Raw genomic sequence first — 22,105 nt, forward strand, 5'->3', positions numbered from 1 at the left:
AAGCAGTCAGCTCACCCTGCTGCATGGTTAGTAAGGAGCCGTGTTGCATACTCAAGGTATAGGGCAGGGAAGGACACGTTCATTTTACTGAACAGGCAGAGCATTCACCAGAAAATTCTCAAGGTTTTGGAGACCTCAGCTTGCCCCAGGTAGCTCTGTCTTCCAGGCAGGTGGAGGTACATAGATGTCTGTTGTTGGTCTGCAGGCAAATATCTGCCTTGAAAAACTGATGGCAACCTGTGACAGCTGCATGGATGTCATGGTCAGTGACACGGGCAGAGGGACAGCATGGGGAAAGTGGTTCCTACTCTGGCTGCTTTTATCCTGCAACCTGAACTGGGAGAGGACCTCTAAATGAGCAGAGAGCTCATTTAGACAGACAGCTGTAGCCAGCAGCAAAAAAAGGGCTGGGAGATGTCAAGTGGAGATTTGGGGTTTGTCATGAGGAATTCTGCATTCAGAGATTGGAACCAAACAACAGCTTTCTTCCTGCTCAAAGAAAGAGCTTAGGAATAAGCAGGTGGAGGATCCTGTGTCCAGGATTTTTGAACACTGCCTCTCTCAAACACAGCACTGAAGAGAAAAGGGAACAGAGTCTTGTTCCCACATCTGCCCTGGGGACACAGATTTCTGCCTCCACTCCTTCCACTCCCGAGTAGAAGTGTCAAATACATATCATGACCATGACATGCATGGTTTCATCAGATCATTACTGCAAGTTACAGAAATATTTTCTGATTGCTAATAAAGACTGCCAGATTGTATTGCCAGCATTACTATGCTATTACTCTTTATAATACTGTGAAATTCAATGTAGAGAGGTTTTTTTAAAGGACAAATGTTTTACAAGCTCTTAGAAGAGCATAGCACTGTTAGCCAGTGTAAAGTTTAAGGCAGTTGAAGCCAGTTAGCTTCAGTTTCTTCTTTAAATAATGACCCACATTAGCACATCCCTCACACACTCAAGCTCCTAGACCCCCTACATTTAAATTTTATGGTCCTCCCCTCACCCTTGTCTTCTTGAGATTCTGAGCTCCAGTCACTCACAAAACTAAAACTCCAAATTCCATCTTCGGGCATGCATATGGACAATTATTCATAGGAGAAGATCTCAGCTGAAAAAATTGCAGAAAATTGCACATGACCTACCATCCTCTCTCCTCCTCCTGGAAGACTGAGCCAAGACTCGTGGAGGAGTGCCATCACATTTTGCTGATTCCCAGTTCACGCTCAGGGCTGTGTCTATGCCCAATTCCTCTGTGTGCTCAGCAGCTCGTCATCTGCCTCCAAGCTCCTCACCCCCAGCTTCTGCAGATGCCTGGCAGAGCCATAGAGGACAACTGTCTGTTGCCAGAGCAGCAACACAAATTTTGCCCACACTCTTGAGCATGGGTTTCTGTCTGTAATGCATATGCTGGATGTTGCAGGCAGTGGAGATCCCTTCCAGGATTTTGAACACTGCTGAACTTTGATGCACAGTCAGAAGTCAAATGAAAGCCCCCTGGGTCCATCTGTGCTAAGTCAAAATTTGGGAGATTTCAGCATGACACAGAGCAGTACTCTTTAGGCAAAAAAAGTAAAAGAGGTCAGTTTGGGGGTTGTTTGTTTATTTGTTTATCTTTCTATGTTTAAGAGTGCATTTATTTTATAGCTGACAGGAGATCATTTTTAGTGGCTTAAAATAACTTGCCAGTAGTAAAAAAAAGTTTCTCTCTCATTTTTTCATAACAAAGAGATGCCAAACAAATGGTTCCATGTTCAGAAGAGCCTCAGAGGTCTCTGCTGAATTGATCGACCGTGGTTCAAACCAGTGTGCAGCACAGCCACTGAGGGAGAAACAGAACAAGGAGTCAGGCCATCTGGAAGGTCTACAGAATCCCACTGGGGCACTCTACCATGGCTCTGGGAGAACAAGCTGGGAAAGGCTAGAGTTGCATTTTAATCTGTTGTACGTGAAGGATCCATCTGCTCTGGAACTTTAGGGAAATCTATTGCCAGGATCAGCCTCAGACATTGCAAATGAGGTCTCTTCCAAAGGAACACCAGTTCTCCAGGGTAAGCTGGAGAAACCTTCAACTTTCAACCTTGAAAAATTCTAAGATGGGTGTATGGAATGCACAATTTCAGCTAGATTTCACTGTGACTGAGGGTCACAGGGCTTCCTAGCTATCCTCCTCCCTTTGAGCCAGTCTTCAGATGAGAGGACTAATTGGATGGACCACTTGGGGCTCCTTCCAGCTGTTTCCTGAGATATATTTGTATTCTGCAAAGGGAAGACTCAAGCTGATGCCTTTTATAACAGCTTCAACAGGAGTAATTTGCATTAAAAACCATGTGGGGAAAAAAAGACCTGGCATCTTAAAAGGTTTCTTCTAATTCTGTCAGGTTGATCAGTACATTTTCTGCCAGACAAGAATAGTTCCCTGCTGTGTGTTTTCTAATGAACTGACCACTGGTCTCTAAAAGAAGATAGTGAAATGCACTGTGTAAGCATCTTTTCAGTCAGCCTTAGGAGCTCTGAATGTATCTTTACTTTTTTGCTCATATAAGGTAAATGTTCATTCTACTAATTCAGACAGGCCTTCTGAGCTAAGAACCTTTCCACATAAACTTACCCTTTGAATCACTATCATGTTTACCTTATAATATTGATTAAAACACTTATAATAGTGATTTTGAATAAATGTATTTTAGTGTGGTTCATTGCTGCAGCTTCACAAAGTGGTATTTCAATCTGACCAGCCTTACCTCAGGCAGAGAGAGCTGGATGACTCCATTCTTGTCTTTATCCAGGAGATGGAACACTTCTGAAATGCAGGATAGGGAAGAAAAAACTTGGAAATAAACCAAGAGTTTGGCATGTAGAGAATCACTGTCTGACAAAATGTAAAGGTCTGGATTTTTGCCATGACCTGCTGGAAATCTAGACTGGTTCTGTAAGATTACAGCTGTTCTTCTTTTCTAAGCTGCTTCATGGGGCAGAATAGATCTAGAGCAGCAAACTAAGAGCTGGCAGCAGGACTATAAAATCTGATGTGGTAGCACCTGGTATGGTCTGGGGACAAACCTGTAAATCTGGTCTGAGTAAGGACTGTAAACAATAGATGGTACCATTTATAGGAGCTGGGACAATGTGGGAGCCAGAGCACTGACCACAAGTTACTGATGATTCTAAAGCAGAAGAAAATGGTGTTGTATGTTATGGAAACATGTCCATGGTCATTCAGACAGAAAGGCTTTTGCTGTTTCTCTGCTGATTTCTCCAACAGATGGACCCAGATACAATTTTGCTGGCATCCTGACTTTTCCATTCAGTTTGCTACATTCACAGTTAAAAGACACCAAAACCCAAAGTTTTCAGGAATTCCCCTTGGCTGATGAACAGAGGCACTTACTGAACAGGGTCTCCAAGCGGATCATACAGGCCACAAAGCCATCAAAGTCGATGGTCAACTTGCTGCAGGCGTAGCGGGTGACGATGCTGTGCTGCACCTGATCGTTGAGCGTGAAACCTGAAGGCAGGAAAGCACAGGAATCTCTGACACAGCACATTAATATGCTGTCTTTGATGTGACTTATCCCTGGGCTGCTGCAGCTGCAGACAGACCTGGTTGAAGGTCAGAACTGTTCCTTTCAAAAGGCCTGTTGGACTCCATCACCTACCTCTGTGGGTCCTTTCCAAAAGGAATTGTGCCATTGTGCTGGGTGAAGAGAGGTATAAAGTTCTCCCACAGCGTTTTCTCAGACTGCATATTTCACATTGTTTCACAGCATAACCAGTCCTATGTTCCCCAGATAAACCCCTAATTAGTGAGTCTTGGCACTGCAGCTGAATAGCAGTGATTGCAGCAGAGCCAATTGCTCACATAACATATTGGGCTCTATTCAGGCCCATATTAGTGCTATTTCTGTCTCTGGATCATTCACATAAACTCTACTGAGCACAAGACAAATCAAAAAAACAGTGCTTCTCTCCATGCCCCCGAGCTGGCAAGCACTGCTACAAAAGTTAATAGTACACATCACAGAGGACATTGCTTGGGCATGCCTTGATCAGGCTTGCACCTTCTCTAGTGTAGAGAAAGGTGGTGGGAGGAAACGAAGAGAGTTTGGGCATAGCTCTGAAAGAGGACAATTAGGATTAGGAAATAATGAGGCCGAAAATAGAGCAAGTAATAATCAGATGGATAAGCAACGGTCACAGCATGGACAAAAGTATCAGTGGTTCATAATGCAGAACAGAGGACAGGGTTTGATGTATATAACAGCAAAAGATATAGCAGTATGTGACTCTCAGGAAGGGAGAATGGCACTGCCAGTGCTGTGATCTAGGTGACGGGAGAGAAGAAAAGCCGTTAAAAGTCTCCACTGTTCTTCCAATACTTGGTGATCTGGCAGTGTTCCCGAGCAGCACACTCACCTGCCTCTCTGAGGGCATTTCGCATCTCATGGGAGTCCATGGTACCAGAGTAGTCCCTGTCCACTTTCTTATAGATTGCCTGCAGCAGAGGGGAAGAAGGGAATACGGAGAGGGCACTTCAGTGTGTGCCCACGCAGCAACGTGACGGTGTGGACACAGGGAGGCAGGCTTGGGCTTTCCCAGCTGGGTCACAGCAGCAGTGAAGACATGTTAACACAAGGCTCATCAGGGGTTAGAAGCCAAAATGGACTAACCAGAGGGCTCCTCTAAGGTTTAACCTCTGCAGTCAGTGCTGTGCCATCCTCCCTGCTCATGTAGCTAGATCAATGCCAGGTTAACGCCAGGACAATCATGCCCACCTCTGCTGTGTCCACAGTCACCGTTGTGCAGACACGGCCTTGGGTTTCTGATGGCTGGGACAAGGGTTGCCCCTACCAGCCCAAGCTCCTACTCTTTGAAACATTAATGAGGAAGGGAAACATTTCAAGTAGCTGGCAAGCAAGGCAGACTGGGAAACATGTTCCCGTGGGCTGGCAGCCTGCCTGCCTTCATATTATATGGTGGCAGACAGGCCATTGAGGAAAATACCCATCATTTGGCAAACACTGCAAGAGAGAAAGTCCATTTTGCTTCATATTTCGGACACGATGACAGATGCTTCCTACTGCCAGTGTGTTTATTATCCAGAATTAGATGCCACCTAGACCTACAGATAATACTTGATTTGGGTCTCAAGGCTTGCTTTGCTGACAATCCCTAGGATAGAGCTAGGGCCTCATCAAACTCCAGGACAGATGCTCTGTGATGACCAGCATCAAGTATGGTGGCAGCAGGCTTGTCTGAAAGGGATGTCACACAAAGAAGGTACAAAATTGACCTTCCTTTAGATTGCTTGATTCTAGGTGAACTCCTTGGGATATTAAATGCTCTGCCAGAAAAATAATTCAGCATTTCTACAAGATTTAAAAAATAAAAAACCAGTTTTTTGTAGGTCCTAAAAATATGTTTCTTGTGTTTGCTTATGCCCAGCCAGCAATGCAGCATATTGCAACAGCAGAGATATGTTCATATGAGCTTTAATAGAGCAGGCAGCAGAGAGAGCTGTCTTTGCCAACAATGAAAGAGGGTTAATCTGTCTTTCCATAAGGAGAGTGGTGGGGCCAAGGAGAAAGAGAATTTGCTTGTGCACTGTTGAATGAGTGGTGTTTCAGAGGCCTGGAGCAAACTCCAGCTGGGAGAAGGAAGGCTTCAAAATATTTCTGCCTGTGATGGTTTAACCCTATCTCAGTTTTGGATCTGTACTTCAGAGCTGAGAGGGAAGGTGAGACAGTCAGAAATGTTATGTTACCAAATACTTTTGAATCTTCATCCAAAGTGTCTTGAATTCTAGAAGTCCCAAGGTGCCGGTCCCATCAGTCTGGGCCATGTTAAGGCATAGTTCAAAAATCAGGATTCCTCTATCCTTAACAAAACTGGAGAACAATCAGTTCTGATAAAAACATATCACCCATCACAGTGTCATCTTAATGCCAGTTTAGTTCTAATTTGTAATGCATCTCCATCTCCCACAGACATGCCCACAGCTTTACATTTGCTTAGCTAGAGGCATGCCAAGAATTTCTAGGCTATCTGCACTCTCAAGGAATGATATATGGGATTGCTAAATATATAAGCATGATTAGATCCACTCACATTTTGTACAGTTAACAGTAGATTAGAGTCCTCAGGGAAAAAAGAGACTGACCTCACAATGGACAATTTTTAGAAACCAGAGGCAGGCACTGCAGGGGAAAAGAGAGTCAATAGGAGGCTAAAGTCTTCCTCCTTGTCCTTCAGGGCCTTGAACATCCCTTCCAGTGGGAAATTATGCAGAAACGGGGATCTGGAGTCCATGACGCTGTTCTTACTGAGTTTCCCATTAGCTTGGGAAGCCTGTGGAGTGTAGGGAATGGCATCACTTCTCCTAATGGCCAGTTATCCACAAGATCCACAGCTAATCCCTGCTGGCCTCAATATGACCATGCCATGAGACCAACAACAGCATGATCCTGGCAGCATGGCTTTTGACTCTCCCAGTGCACCTTCTCAGCATATCAAAGGAGCACTAGCACATGTGTTTGACCCCTCCTTTTCCCTTGGCTACCTAAACCTTATTAGCTCCCATGTGTCCTGCCAGCTGAGCAGAAGGGAGGGAGGCACAGCATGCACTTGTAGCCTTCCCCCTATGGAAGACTCCCCAGGCTGTCTCTGCTGCTGCAAGCCCAGTGCTCCATAAGCTGGACCTGACTTAGAGACGGCAGATGAGGATGTGCTTAAAACCTGTGTCCGGACAAGCATCAGGTGCATTCAGCCAGAAAGTCCCTGTTTCTTCTCCCTCCTATTTTTAGGGAAAAGTTTAAGCAATGAGACATGCAGAGAAGGTGAGAGAAGCAGTTGATTGTTAAATGGTTCAGGTTTCTGCCACCCTGAGCTGATAGAGCTGCTTGGCTGAATTTTTTGCCTTCAGCCATGTAGCTGGACAATTGAAGTGTAAACTTAGCCCATCTTGTCAGGGAGTTTTGCAAAGGAGATCCAGAAACCTTAGAGGTGGTGAAAGCACCTTCAAAGGATACGTCTAAAAGGCTGATCATCTCCCTGCAAGTGTTAATGTTGAATCCATCACTTTTAACATCCTTTCCTGTACAAAAAGGAAGTAAAAGTCCAAGTCAGAAATACTTTTAGAGAGATATTTTTCTGCAGTCAACCTTGGAGATGTCAGCCACCTTAAAATCTTGGCAGCAAAGCAAATGCTCTGCCATTTCTTCCACTATTTCCCTTCAGTTGATTAATATGGTTTCTCTTTTTTTTATTTTTTTTGCATAGGGGGAGGGAATGCTATTGGGTTTGGTGATGCTGAGCCTTTATCCACATCTCCCATGGTGGTTCCCCAAAGAAAGTACAGGGAACATTGTGCCTCTGCAGAACATCTTCTGGCAGCACTCGGAAGGGGAGCGCCAGGTAGTAGTACCTCCACTGCCCCCCCAACCCATATTTAGATGTTCTACAAGCCAGGAGAAACTCAGCTGGGGGCAGACACAAACTCAGTTTTTCATCCCCCTTAGCTGATAGAGCTGGGGTTTGTCAGCAGAGATCCCGTTCCCAGCTCCATCCAAGGGGAACTACATAATGTTACTTACTCTTCGCCAAAACCCGGTTTAGGATAGTTTGAAGTTCAGCTGCAGTCACTTCACAGTCCTGGACAGAAAGCAAGACATACTTTAGGTATCAACATAAAAATTATTTGAAACAAGTTATATTCATTTGCTGTCAGACATTCAGAGACTATTTCCCTTCCATAGCTAGGGTATATAAACCCTTTAAGTTTTTTCTAACACTATATATTTACCCTCAGATATCAGAGGGAGAAGGTCTTCAAAAACAATTAATATTTTCTAGGCATTTAAGTGGAAAATAAGTGGTTTGTTAGGTGCTATAGTGAGATGACTCAGTAAATGGCAACTTTTTAACAGGTTTTGACTGAATAAAGAGGTTCAGGAGAACATTTGAGATTTTCCATGTGTGAAAACTACAACCAAACAATACTAAAATTGCCCTCTCAAAATTCAAAAAGGTCTTTTAAACTAACTAGATGTTTTCCCTCTCTGATACCAGTGGCCACCTGTTCATTAAGAGAAAATCTGATGTGACAGCCACAGGTTAGCTCAGCAGGGCTTTGTAGATACTATTTTTCAAATACAATAAATAGAGAAAAAGCTCAGCCAACAGTTTTCTGATTCCTGGGGCTAAAGAAAAAGGAAGGAATTGGCCAGCTAGGCAATTGTCAGAATTATATGATAACTCCACAGGTAATTTATTTCACCGTGGGATAATATTTTTACAGTCCTCACTTCTATCACCCCTGTTTTCAAAGTTATTCCCTGCCCTGCATTACTGAGGGGAAAAATCACATTTTGCACCAATAAGAGGAACAATGTAGAAAATCTTCTCCATTGTAAAATAAATTGAACTGAAGCTGTGAGTTAATAAAAGGGGAGAAATACTTGGTTTTTTTGAAGACCAGTCAGCAAAAGGAATTGGCAAGTCAAATATTTGCATAATCTTAACAGACAGGTCTTCATCTTTTTTGTTCACTTTAATCCACTTACCTCTCCAGAGAGCTTTTGGAACAGACCCTTGAACTCATCATCTATATCTTTGTTGTCGACACAAGGCTAGAGGACAGAGATGACCGAGAGTGTGGTTAACAAGGTGGTTCTAGAAAGTGAGCCGTGGATATCATAAAGACACTGTACAGGGGCATATTCACAGCAAGAGCAAAGCAGCACTTGCTCTGCAGTCCTGGCAAAACAGAGGCACTACTTAAATCATGAGCAGCCAGGGGCTGGCTTCATTTGAGAGTAAATACTTCCTAAGGCTGATGAAAAAGTTTTCTCCTTCTACCAAGATAGTTTTATAAAATAGCCACAGGGAAAACGTTGCTGCACTCGGCCACAGCAATTCTTTGGAAGTCTGCTTCTGCAGTTTCTCTCAGGCTTCAGGAAGATTTTGTTTTTATGGAAAGGATCGTTCTGTGCCCTTCCCGCCTTCTCCTACCTGTGCTAGAGGGAAAGACAATCTAATGTGTTCCAGCCCAGTCTACAAGGGTGCAGTTTCTGTGCTACGTGACCCAGGTACATGAATACAAAACTAAGACATGGATATATGAAAAGAACTTCCAAAAATAAAAAATATTTCTCCTGAGCATAAAAACATACTGTAACCCCAGGTCAGGTAAGAAATTAAAGTCTTGCTCCTGTTTTACCCTCCATTATGAAGGAAAAGTCTGCCAAGAAAAAAAAGAAAAAGATCTGCCCAGTTAAGTCATCTAACCTCATATGGTTTTGCAGACACCACATCACCCATCATCCTAAGGAAAAAGAAAAGGAAAAAATAAAACAACCAGAAATTATGAGTCTACTATAAAATCTTACCTTTAAAATAATTAGCAAAACAAGTTGTTTGACTATAAGGTGTTAACAAATGCACAGAACAAGCCCCCAAGTTTCCTGCTTCCCATGCTCCCCATCCCCCATCTGTTTGCCCCAATTCTTTGAAGATATTTCCCCTGGGAAATCCAGCCTTGTTGTTCTCGTCTTGCATTCAGACTCTTGTTTTTTCCTTCAATGGCTGCTATTGATACAAACATTTTTAAAACCACCTCCTCATCATCATGCTCCCAAATTCTGCACTCTTTAACTGTGCACAAACCTGAGGGATCTAGTTACCACCTGAGTGCTTTGTGGAGGCCATCTGAAGAGCCATCTCTCTCTTCCATGGGTGTGTGTGTCACATATGGTAGACTAGGCAAGAAAATTAGTCCTAGAAATGGGCCTATTTTGCTGGCTAAGAGGAAAGATTGAGCACAGAGTGTGGGTGCAACATCCAAGCTTTTCCTTCATGTGCCTCACCAGGAAAAGAGGGGGCTTTACAGAGAAGGTACCCACCGTGTTTTAGCGCATTTCTCAGCAAAAACTCGCAGGCAGAACTCTCCGTTTTTGTAAGGCTCAAAAGTGGACGGCACAATGAGATACTCTCCCCGGGGCAACTTCATGCGGCAGGAGACTTCACGCAGGTTCATATAAGGATCAGTCCGGGCTGCTGGCTGGTGCCTTGTGAAGAATGCACGGCTTGCATGAATCTCTGTGTCATTCTCCAGCTGTGAGAAACGTGTTTTTGTTAGGAACCATTTGGCAATTCCCTGGTAAGCCAGTCACCGTATTTAGATTTCAGCGCTTTAAAGCCAGCTCAAGTTTTTCCTCACGTAAAACAATAAATCTGTGAGTGATGGCACAAAGATAACCAGCAGGGTTCTGTCATGGGAAACAGGCAGAGAATTAGAAAGGGCAAGGATCTTTCTCTATAAAGATTATCTTTTCACATGCCTTGTTACAATCGGTAATACAAAATAAATAGAAATATCATAATGTGTGCTCATACCTGATCAAATTAGTACACTGTAAGTTGTCTGTGTCTTGAGCATTTTTTGCTTTCATAGCCTGTTTGTTTCAGAATATTTTTGAGCAACTTATGGTATGTAATAAATCTCCTAACTGCACAGGAATTGCAGTCCCTGATTTTTTTAAACAGACAGAAAAAAAATAGCAAACAGGACAGAGTAGTAGTCACAAGAGTGAGACTTTTGAGGCCACATTAGATGGTTTACCCAACTTCTATTAGTTTTGCAGAAAACAGTACTTAATTTTTCCTTAATACCAATATACTCTTAAGGAAGTGAAACGTTGCACAGCTCATAAAATAAAACACTGACATAAGAAGAAACAGTAGTGTAAGAATAACATCTCTGCTATAAAACTCCTATTCATGACTTTTGCTGCACAAAGATGTCTTTCAAAAAGTGTGATTCAATGACACAAGAAAAGTGCTATGTGGGATACAGGGTGGGAAGCATCGCATAGGGATAAGGTTTCTGTCTAAGACCAAAGCATACAAAGATGTTACTAAACATTGTATAATCATCAGTTTTTCCACTGTAAACTGTAGAGAAATATGCATTTTTTCCTCTTTTGTTCTGAAGGTAAGATCAAATTTGGTATTTATTTAACAGCCCCATCCTTTCCCCTCAGTCAATATTAAGCTAAGTAGAGCTGCAAAGATTAAGAAGACAGATCCATGTCTTTTTCAATATATAAAGTTGATTTTTCCTTTGCATTTGCAAGGTTGCTAAAAGAACACACTTAATTGCTACATGGCCACACATTCATTTACTGAGAGAGGAAAAGGGCTGAAAAGACAAAGAAAAATTGGCAGCATAGGCTGCTGGACCTCAGTAATGAGTATAGGCTATTCCTCCTGCCAGACACCCCTGGGGTCTCTTTCTTCAGCAATGAAAAGTCTCCTTGCCTCAGTATTGACATCTGGGAGGATTAGGGAAAGTTGAGCAGGGTTTATTCATTACCAGGAGCCCTCAGCTCAGAACTGTAAAAGGAATGGATCCACAGAGTTTGGTATTTCTTCTAAACAACATCGGCTACATTTTAGAGTGCAGAGATCCTGTTCTGCCTTCACCTGAACTAAACAGACAAATTCTGACCTCTGTTATACAAACTTAGTGGAAACCAAATTTCAACAAGTATAAATGAGGTCAAGATTGGGAGTCAGATATCTGTAAAAAATCCTTGTGCCCCAGTCCCTTGAAAATGGTTATTCAGAACTTGAGCCATTGGTCCAGTGAGATGTCATTAGTAAGGAAGAAGTCTTCCTGGCAGCTAAATTCTCCAGTGCAACAGGAAGTGCCCATCTGGAGGCTAGAAGTCTTCAGCAGAAATTACATACCTCTTGAGGAATCTGAAAGGAAGGGAAAGAGCCAGTATTAAAGGGCTGTTATACCCCTGCATCTAAAAGTAGGGGAAAAAAAGTTGGCTAAAGCCTTCCTCAGACACATTTTTTTAATTTTTATTTACAACCACATATTATAATATCAGATATACTTGAAGTTCTATCTTGTCCTAGAGCTGTTCCAAAAGAAAAACAGAATTTTCATCCAGAGGAATCTATAGAATATTTAATTGTTTTTCTCCAGACATGGTGCTGAATTACACTGATGGTTGGAAATATTTGAGTAAGCCTTTAAATGCTCAGTCAGGAGGGTCAACAAGTTAGCCCCACTTTGTTAACAAAAAACAGAGAATTTATTACAGCAGACCTAAAAGCTACTAGTCTACTGTTACTGGAATATGATACTGGAATCAGCCTGAGGATGATGAGATTGTTGTGAGGCAATTATAACAAGTAGCAACTTTCAAGATTTAGCCCTTCCTAAATTAACTAAATTGCTATGTTAACTTGTATCTCCAAATATAAGGTAGCATTTTGAAACTAATTAAGTCATCATGAGAGCACAGATTCCAGTGAGAGCCAAAGAGAATGTCCTACCAAGACCTGAAAGAGCCTTTAAAAATATCACCCATACAGTGATTGTGGGACTCGAGTGACCCCTAGAGACCTCAGGTGCTGTCCCCTATAATCAGCAGGGTTATCAGAAGGAGGGAGCTGGATGACAGGTACACTTATTGTCGGTAGGCATTTTGAGCTACATGACTTACAAAAGCATCTTAAGACTCGCTTAAGTGACTTAAGAGTCTACGATGGATAAGATCACAGAGGATGCAGATGGAACAGATTAGGTGCAAAGCACAGAAGGTTCTTCAGCATTGTATTCAGTGATACAAGCAGACATCCATAGTGTGCAAATTCAAATGCCAATAGGTGAAAGTGGTTGGCACCATGGAGGTGGCAGCCCCATATGCTCAGTGAGAACCAGGTGTGCATGAAGACACTTAGGCACCAGGGAAAACCTTTCCTAGTTTTGAACCATTTTGCACAAGATCTATTAGCAAAAGTCAGCCATTCCCACCTGCTCCAACCTGTGCTGGCTAACGATCTTCATCCAGTGGAGTCTATACAACATCTAATTGCTTTTCTCCACATATGATATTGGGAATGATAGTACTGGTTGGAAATTTTTATGTTTGCTTCTCCCCTCTCACATCACAGAAATTAGAGGTTACACTGTAGATTTTTTTCCCCCTACATTATATTTTCAGAGACAGAAGCAACACCAGGAAAATCAGGAAAAAAAGGCCCCAAATTACTGAATCAGAACAATAGCATATGGTAGACAATGAATCAAAAAAAATTTAATAATAAATTTATTAATAATAAATTTAATAAAAATAATAATGAAAAAGAAAGTGACTACTGAGTGGTAACCATAGGCTGTAATCAGAAACACTTATCTGGAATTGCCAGGCACCCTGACCATGCCCTCATTCAGATTTTGTAAGAGAAGACTCTCAACGAGACTGTAGCTAAATTATTGCCTCTAGTTTTTACATTGCCATTCTGTAAAGTGGGACAAAAATTGAGCCTAGATTTATTTGAATCTTCCTATATTATGTGGGTCGGGAAGACAGGGGAGAAGAAATTGAATAATTTTTCAAAATCCAGTTCTTATTGAAGTTTGGTGCTGAATGTCAAGACATAACACATTGCTGATTCCTTTCCAACGTAACACAACAGGGAATAAAGCCTTTAAAATCAGGAACAGACTTTACCTGATAGAGTGAATAACCAATACTAAGCAGACCTTCTCCCATTCTCTTCTGTCTCCTGTGGTTCTTCTGCATTAAGCCCACCAGTATAGTACAGCACGGCTCATTCAAACTCCCTTCATGGTCATCATCTGGTTCATCCAACCGGATCTTAAACTGGGGATTGGTCCAGTATGTTGCTAAGAATTCCCAAGGCAAGACAAAAGGGAGAAGACTTTGTTGTCATTGTAGCCAAGATGGTTGTCACTAGATCTACAGAGAATATCTCTTTGGAAGGACTTTTGCCTGGAGTTTCTCCAGTTCTTTCCATTGAGGTATATGGGTTTATGTTTTCACATCTATGCTGAGTATCCATTGGAGCCATGGGAAATCAAAGCACCAAAGTATTTCCTGGGAACTAATGACCAGCTGGGAGGAGCCGTTAATTCCAGACAGTCATTTATCTCCAGGAAATGTCCTTGGCTCAGGGTGTTATTGTTGCAAGAGGGCCAAATGCCAGACAGCCTCTCCAGAGGTCTAACCTGAAAATGAATGGGAAACAACACTGCCACTGAACTGTGTTACTTTCCTGGCCTGCCCAACCCTCCAGAGGATTACTCCAGCCAGTAGCAAAAGCCATGTAAGCAGGAAGAGCAGGCAGAGGAAAAAAGAAGAATATAGCCACAAATTAACTGCTTAGTGGTAATCCCCGATGAGGAAATAAGTGTGAATTAGATCTCCATTTAGACTGCCAAGCTTTTGCTTACAGTCTAAACCCCACAGAAATTGCTGCTGCTCCAAGCCCTTCCCACCAAAGCTCCCTTCAGCTCACAAGCATTTATTTTTCAAATGTTTTGTTTGGGATTTCATCAAATGCCCATTTGGCTGGGTCTTCACCTTGGTAGTTCTGGCAGCCCCCAGCAGTTGAACCCCGTCTCCACTGTCCATTAAACAGGGTCAGGTCCCATTTATTGACCGTGTTGCTTGTCAGCGTGTCAGGAGACAAGTTGCAGATCTCAAGGCGGGAGAACTGTCTTTGAAAATCTGCGAACGCCATCCTGGTACACAAAAAGACCAGGGTTAGTCCATCAACCTGCAACAGATGAGGCAACTGCAACTGGGCACCTCTCCAAACAGAGTAGCAAAGGTTGGTACTACAGAGCTGCCCAAAGCCACATTTAATTGAACTCTGGAACTCGGAACTGGCTTTTGGGAAACAAAATTACCCACTCCCTAAATGAGGTGTATCTTCTGGAGACAGTCTTTCTCAATGGCTGTTACACATTATGGGCTCAGTCATACCATTTTGTCATCCCCAGCTGGGGGAATCCCCCATGGATCATGCTTCATAAGTAAATTCACTGAAACTGGTGAAACAATATGTGTGAGGAGATTCCATTTAAAGGGAGTAAGACTTGGCCCTTGTGAAAGCATCAGTCTGTAGGAAAGCAGTCTCAGTTTGGTGTTTTGCTTTAGTCCTATCTTTGATGTTTGTTTTCACCATTCCTAGTAGGTTTGCATGAGTGACAGACCTTGATTGCTTCATGCTGCAAGCAGAGGTCTGTTCTCATTTCCCAGTGCCTTATGGCCCACATCGCTGATTGCACTGGAAAACAGTGGCCATTTATCTTTCAAGTCTAGGACAGAGTGATATAGGTTCAGTACTGATCCATATAATCAAATAACTGGGATAGGATAGGCTTTCTATTAGGTCTGAGTAAACAGACTCTTCCCAAGCTAGTAATCTGAACTTTTTCATTAGTGTGTTGCATTTAGGCAAAAAAAAAAAACAAACCCAAAGCTCAAAATGTAGAGCAGCTGAGGTTCATTCTTGCCACCTCATTAATTTTATTACCATCTGGTCTCTATATTTTGGATAAACACCGAGTTATGCAAGCTCTAATAAAAGGTAATATTTGAATAAAAAGGGAGATAAATAAGAGTCTAACAATGCACACATGTCATTATTAACCCCCTTGGTGCTGGCAGTTTTTCTCCATCCAACTGAAAGGACTGCCTAAAGCACAAAAAATGTCCAAAACAGTAAGCTAAATGAACAATTCTCACCAAAACTCTCCATCATCTACTTGCTTATCCAGTGCCTGTTTTTGTTTGGGATCAACATAATTCCATTCAGGAGCACTGCAGACAAAGCACAAAAGCAAGCTGTTCAGTTGTTGCAATTTATTCTACAATGAGATCGGAGTTAGATTCTTTCTTAGGCTGATAAAGGAGTATATATTTCTTCAACAAATACACTTTGTGCCCCTCCAAATAGCAGTACACACTGCAAACTGACTATGTTGAGCTGGAATCAGACTGCAACCACATTTGCAATAAATAAGCATTAAATTGAATCATCCCTGCCAGATGCCAGAATGTACAAACATTGCAGACGGGCTGGATTAGGAAATTCACAGCCTGAAAGTCAGTCAGAGTTTCTCCACTGAAAGATATATTGGAGTGCCTGATATTCTCCCTAGGGAAAAAATAAAAGGTCCATGTTGGGGTCACAAAAGAACTGGAAATCAAAAAGGTGGAATTAGAAAATATACTGCAGAACACAGAATTGTTCTCTTCCCATTCTGATGTTAATTTGCTCAAGATGGATTCTGCTCTGATCTGCTTCCACGTGACAATGCAGTTCTGCACCTGCCTCAGCAGAGCTGTCCCATGGCAAAACAGGTGTGACAAAATCAGGATATGGCATGTGTGTGTGCCTGAGGCACCTTATCTTGGGGCTGAGCAAAGCAGCTCTGATAAAAGTAAGACTAATTGTAATGTTTATCTCTGTATTCTATCCTTAATTATGATACATCAACACCCAGGCTGCAGTCAGTCAGGACAGGAAACTGAAATCTCAAAGTGTTGCAGAAAAAAAATATTGCAGCTCAAAAGAAAGTAAAATTTATGTCATTCTAAATACAAAAATAAAAGAGGTTGTCACTGTCACACTCCTGAGATTCCAAGACAGTTGAAGCCCAGGCAGTTTCGGAGGGATTTTCAAACTTCTGTGTCCTTAGGTGAGTCAACCTCCCTATTTTTTCAAGATTCTGAAGTAGATACCAAATACTGGTCTGATTTGGAGCCGAGCAACCTTAAGAGTTGAAGCAGAGGCACAATGGTTTAACCTTGCTGTAACTCCCAGGAATAGGACTGGTTTGTATATTTTACTAAGGTCCTGGCACCATCGGTAGGATCAATTTGAGAAAAGTTGTCCTGCAAAATGAGATGGGTATGGTTTGCATTGGGCTGCTCACAAGTAAAAGAAGGGCTGTTCTCTCTTATTAGAAAGCTCTGCCTGAGGCAGGTAATAATGCCCACTGGACAGAATGGATCAATAGCTAACCCTGGTAATAAATTAATAGTGTTTTATTCCAACTGATTTAGTATCTCTCCTAAATGTGCTTTGTGATTGGATTAACTGCATAGTCCCAATTTAATTTTTAATAGATTCCAAAATACACCAAAGACAGAGAAGTAGGGACATATAAAAACCTACTTATCACTCCAAGCTCCAGTCCATTCTACTTCACCCCAGGGATTTCTAAGCCTCACTAGTTTCTCTGGCCGTCCTCGGTAATATACCTAAAAGATCCACAACAAACAGAGCCTGAGCACTTCCATTATTCCAATCATCACAGGGCAATTGCTTTTCACACAGGATAAAACATGATTTGTACTTGAGTGATGCAGTCCATTACAATTTGCAGCAGTTGAAAGACACCTAGATGCCTTCCACCCTTATTTTACATTATCCTGTGCCACCAAGTGAGCCGTTAGCTGCAGCAGTCACCATTTCATACCATGACAACAACCCACAAGGAAAAACATGAGCTACAAAACAGCAGAATATCTATATCCTCAAAAGCAGAAGACATTGCACAACACGGTAAGGTTGGAAAGAGGTTATCTGCATGGACATCTCCGTAATGATTCCAATTTCAGAGGAGCAGGAACATCTGGGGCTCACTGTGAAGGTGAGACCAACAGCAGAGTTTATGAAAGAGACTTTTACTCCTTTCCTGTCAATGCTGACTGGTAAAGTATTTGCACCCACACACAGTATAAACACGTGGGAAATGGCTGCCTACTCTCCTGCTTCTCCTTTCTGTACCTTCCATTTTGGTAACAGCTTGGCACACCTTTACATGTTGTATCCCAGCCTATTGGTACAATACAGGTTGCTGACTGCACATTGTACTACAAGCACAGAGCTTCTGACCTGGCTAAGTACTGTAGGTACTTCCTTTTCTTCTCTGTAAGAGGGTGCATAAGACAGCAACATTTTTATTTGGTCAGTCACAGCAAGACATCAGAAAGTTGAAGGCACTGCAGTATTGCACCCCCAAGCTGTTTTGCACAATGGCCCCAGAGAGGCTGGCTTACCTCCTCTGCTCCAGTGATAGAATAAGCATGTCCTTTTACCAGCTTCAGACTTGTGATTGCTTCTATTTCAGCTGCAGCAGTTATCTGGAGCAATAAAAGTGTGCACATTTATGACTATATATTGTGTATGAATTCGACTTTCATGAACAACTTAATATGGGGGAAGACATCCAAAGTGGTATGCACAATGAATACCAACATTCTTGATGCAAAGTATATTAAATAAAGGTGATATCTACAGCAAAAGCTCAACTCTACAGTTTCATGTCCCTTAATATGCAGCCCTAGCACAGAAGAAATTCAAAAATGTACAATGAAATCTAAATCTAAATCCAACTCCCAGCTCAGGCTTCAGACCCAGTCATCTGCAAAGACATGTTCATATGAACATAGGCCTAGCCTGCCTGAGTCAAGATCTAATATATCAAACTTTGAACTCTGGTAATTCCATATGCCATATACCAGGATTTCAAACAGGATAATGAAACAGGATGTGAAAGATGTGAAATTTCCAAAACATGTTCAAACATCCTCTGTAACTTGAGAGTGTTTGTATTACAGGTGTTAATAATCTTTAGGACTGAAAACCAAAGCCAGAATCAGCCTACAGGCTCCAACAAAGTGTCTCAAAGAGTTTGTCTCTGGCAGTTGAGTGTCTGGAGCTGAAACTACACAAAATTTGAGCGTGAAAAGATAGAGAATGAAAATGGGGTTCAAGAAGACCAGTACAGAAGAGCAGTTGGTGGTTCTAGGTATTATCCTACACTGTCTTGTAAATAGGGAGTCACGACAAGAGATGGCTATTTAGAACCTCATCTGAAGGTTTTGTTACTGAAATCAATAAAGGTCTGACATTAATTGTGATTTGCTTTTATATCAGACTTTCCTACCTACATCTAACATTGATCTGAGCTTTTGTTACAGTATGGACCAGAGTCCTGAGAAGAGGAGGAAGGAGAGTAAAGCTTTGTCAGTCTCTTACATCGATGGAGCAGCCAAGCAGCGACCCAGCTCTCAGAGCCTTCTGGATGATTTGGTACAGGTTTGAAGGAGCCCTCCGCAGCTCATAGGACTCAGAGATGCCTCCAGTAAAATCCTCAAAGCCCTCCATAGTGGACCCTCCTGTGAGAGCTTCATAAGAGCCATTCAACCTGTGGGAGAGATGACAAGACCTATTCAAGGGATCATTTCCACCTGTAAGCACAAGGCACCACAGAAAGAAGGATTTATCATTTAGTATCTCTCGGTCTGGGTGATCATCAGGGGCACCAGAATTAAAGCCCCTTGAAACAGACAGTTGGCAACAGGCTTTATGGACCTCGAGGGAACTGTAAATAATGGGTGGAATGGGGACTGCATTTGAATGAAGTATGTGGTGACTAACATCACAGTGCCTGGCCCACCAACAGCTGCACACCCAGGAGTGCTGCCTCCTGCTTAGCCACCATACTTGGCATAGGCCTTCTCCAGCAGAGCGCTCCAGAACTCGTTGCCTTCCTCCGAGTGCACGAAGACCAGCTTCCCATCCTTGGTGGGCAGCCTGTCATCCACCACGACGTCCACCCACTCCCCGTACTGCCAGAACTGACAAAAAGAAGAAAGGAAAAGGTGGTGAGTGCTGGTGTGCCCATAATAGCTCCACACTACCATCCTCCTACCCCTTCACCTGTCATCAGTTCCTCCTGCATAAGTCACTGTAAGGTTTCATTCCCATGTTGGATTCCCCTCCTTTGTAATAGAGGCAAACTCCTCCCAGCCCTGTGGAGTGTTCAGCAGGCTTCTTAATGCTATATTAAATTTTGCTGATAGACAATATTAACAGCATCTTGTTGCACATAACATCAAAAACACTCACTGTGCTCCATGCAGAGTTTACATGGTGGAGAGTCCAGAAAGCTAGTGTGTAGACAGGTTACTCTAAACTGTCTTAAGGCTCAATTCTTAAGAAGAAAAAACAATTCCCCTGCAAAAATGCTGCAAGGAGGGGTCATCTGAAGGGGAAGCACTCAATAGCGCTAATCCCTTCTGTAAATACTGGGAAACATGTGAAACGTTGCTAATGCTAAATTTTGGCCTCAAAGCTAGCAATATTTATTCCAGAATTTGATGCAGTACTGAAAGGAGAGAAGATAATTCACACCATAATACTCTAAGGTGAGCTGGTAGAAGGTATGTGTTTTATAAATCCTCTCCTCACCAGACCAGCTCCTTTCACTTTGCAGGGTGAATCCACACTCCTCACACCTGAGCCTAACCTCTACTCAAAGCAGGCTGGCTAAATCCCAACACACTGGGTCTGCAGACAAGGAAATACAGGCATAACCACAGCGAGGGGAGGACAAGGAATCACATCAACCTGAATTCACTCTCAACAGTTGGCAGCAACAGAGTTCGGTTTGGGCTCACACAGCCTGATGGTTCAGCTGAGTTTACAAAAACTGTTTAATTTCCCAGAGCCCGATCAGCTGTAAGACAGCAGAACCTGGCCAGTGAGCAGGTCTCATTTAATATTATTTAACTCTGTTCTTCTTTTCTTTCTCTCTCCTCCATCAATTTCACTTACACACTGTAATTCTTGACTATTTTGTTTGTTACAAAAAAAAACCAGAAACAATCTGCTTCTGGCTAAATACTAGAATTTTCCTCTTTTACTCTCAATGCTCTGTTCATATAGATACCTGGAAATGAAAGATTCCAGCATAGTCCTTCTGGAAACTCTGATCCTTGGGAACAACGCGGTACAGAACATCTGGATTCAAAGTGAGAGATGCAATGGCAGCTAGGAGCCAGCAATCACCTAAAAACACACACGTTGCAAGGCAGAAAAGTTCATTAACAAATAGGGGTTTTGCTAAGCTGATCCCTACACCATTAAGTCACACTCTCACCTAGACTAAAATGCCAGCATTAAGAGCTGTGCATGGTCCTGCCAGACTCAGTATTGGTTCAGCAATCCATTCTTCCTTTGTTTTTTGTCTCTTTTCCTCGTTTTCCACTCACCCAAACCGCATAGGTACCTTGGGCCTCTGAGGCTGACTACTGTGGTAATTTTGCTGGTCTAGTTTGTGCTTTGCTATTTTGATTCTTTAATAAAGCTGTGAAAACAAGCTGCTTTGCTAAGCTTGTTAATGCCCTCAGGAGACCAAGAATGCAGCCAGAGGGGGAAGACATTTCAGGTATGTGGGTTGCAAAGCGTGGCTGGGCAGGACACAGTTAATCACCTGCAGTACTTTGACTAAACTCAAGGCAGCAGACCTGGGGGAGACAAGGACTTAGAAGATGTCTGGAAGAGGGCAAAAGCTCCTTGTTTATAGAAGGACGGTGGGACTTCCATTCCTATCTTTTGGAGAATATTCAATGGACAGCAGGAACATTTGGGGGCCTATTTCTTCTTAACCCTTTCTTTGAATGTCTGAACTTGAACTGCACACAAGGACTACTACCAGGGATTTGCCCGGGAGTGTAATGGAAGCTGAAGTCTCCTGGGACCTTTGCAAGGAGGTGAGTGCTTTCTCTGGCCCACTCCTCATCCTGGAAAGGCTGGGCCTACCCAGCCCTCCCTGGAGCCTTCGTGTCTCGCAGCTGGAGCTGTTTGCTGGGTTGGTTGCCCGGTAAGAAGGAGGTGGTGCCCCTGGGAAACTCAGTGACTCACAGGTTTCTTGCAGTGTTTGCATACTGCAAACAGCAGGAGGAACTTTTGTGATTCTGTATGATTTCTGAGGTGTGCAGAAAGTCTAGGAAAACAAAACTGCTCTGAAGGTGCTAACATTTTCCTGGTTCCCTGTGGATTATCTGTGCCAAGACATAGTTTCTTTGTGCAGGTGCATATTCTGCAGAAGGAATTGGCATAACAGCTCTTGCATCAGAGGAAATAAGCTAATTGAGAAACCAAGGAATGAGTTTAATCTGTAGCATGATGGAATACCCTAGAGTAGCAGTTAATTCTTTATATTGACTCAGACTTTATGATTTAGTGTCATGATGAATACAACTGCAAAAGTAAGATATAGGAGCTGGGTGCTCTCTGCTGCCTGTACCCCACTGGGGGGTACCCAGATGCCTTCTGTGAGCTGAGCAAGAAGCAGCTGTTAGAGTTAGGCAAGCAGGGACTTCAGAAACACCTGTGAAGAAGTGCCCCTGGTATGATGACCTGTAACCACCTGAGCTGGCTGATGGCATCATGGATCCAAAACCGTGACACACCCAC

The 22,105-nt window shown here is 42.7% G+C and overlaps 1 protein-coding gene across 1 annotated transcript in view; it reads right to left on the reverse strand.

The window, feature by feature from the left end:
- Window positions 1–1,095: 1,095 nt before the first annotated feature.
- Window positions 1,096–22,105, reverse strand: part of CAPN8 (calpain 8) — a 30,444-nt gene continuing 9,434 nt past the window's right edge. Inside the window, exons 3-21 of the mRNA XM_051783557.1 lie at window positions 20,577–20,695; window positions 19,349–19,482; window positions 18,881–19,049; window positions 17,899–17,982; window positions 17,012–17,097; window positions 15,577–15,651; window positions 14,407–14,567; window positions 13,534–13,709; window positions 11,753–11,764; window positions 9,904–10,115; window positions 9,290–9,326; window positions 8,566–8,631; window positions 7,597–7,654; window positions 7,033–7,097; window positions 5,769–5,837; window positions 4,421–4,499; window positions 3,396–3,512; window positions 2,749–2,807; window positions 1,096–1,826 (exon numbers count right to left, since the gene is read on the reverse strand). Of these exons, the coding sequence (XP_051639517.1) occupies window positions 1,803–1,826; window positions 2,749–2,807; window positions 3,396–3,512; window positions 4,421–4,499; window positions 5,769–5,837; window positions 7,033–7,097; window positions 7,597–7,654; window positions 8,566–8,631; window positions 9,290–9,326; window positions 9,904–10,115; window positions 11,753–11,764; window positions 13,534–13,709; window positions 14,407–14,567; window positions 15,577–15,651; window positions 17,012–17,097; window positions 17,899–17,982; window positions 18,881–19,049; window positions 19,349–19,482; window positions 20,577–20,695 (1,802 nt within the window). The 3' untranslated portion in view covers window positions 1,096–1,802. The remainder of the gene's footprint in view (window positions 1,827–2,748; window positions 2,808–3,395; window positions 3,513–4,420; window positions 4,500–5,768; window positions 5,838–7,032; window positions 7,098–7,596; window positions 7,655–8,565; window positions 8,632–9,289; window positions 9,327–9,903; window positions 10,116–11,752; window positions 11,765–13,533; window positions 13,710–14,406; window positions 14,568–15,576; window positions 15,652–17,011; window positions 17,098–17,898; window positions 17,983–18,880; window positions 19,050–19,348; window positions 19,483–20,576; window positions 20,696–22,105) is intronic.

Source organism: Manacus candei, unplaced genomic scaffold, assembly GCF_025592945.1.
Source record: "Manacus candei isolate 608988 ecotype Guabito, Panama unplaced genomic scaffold, ASM2559294v1 h1tg000017l, whole genome shotgun sequence".
Lineage (NCBI taxonomy): Eukaryota > Metazoa > Chordata > Aves > Passeriformes > Pipridae > Manacus > Manacus candei.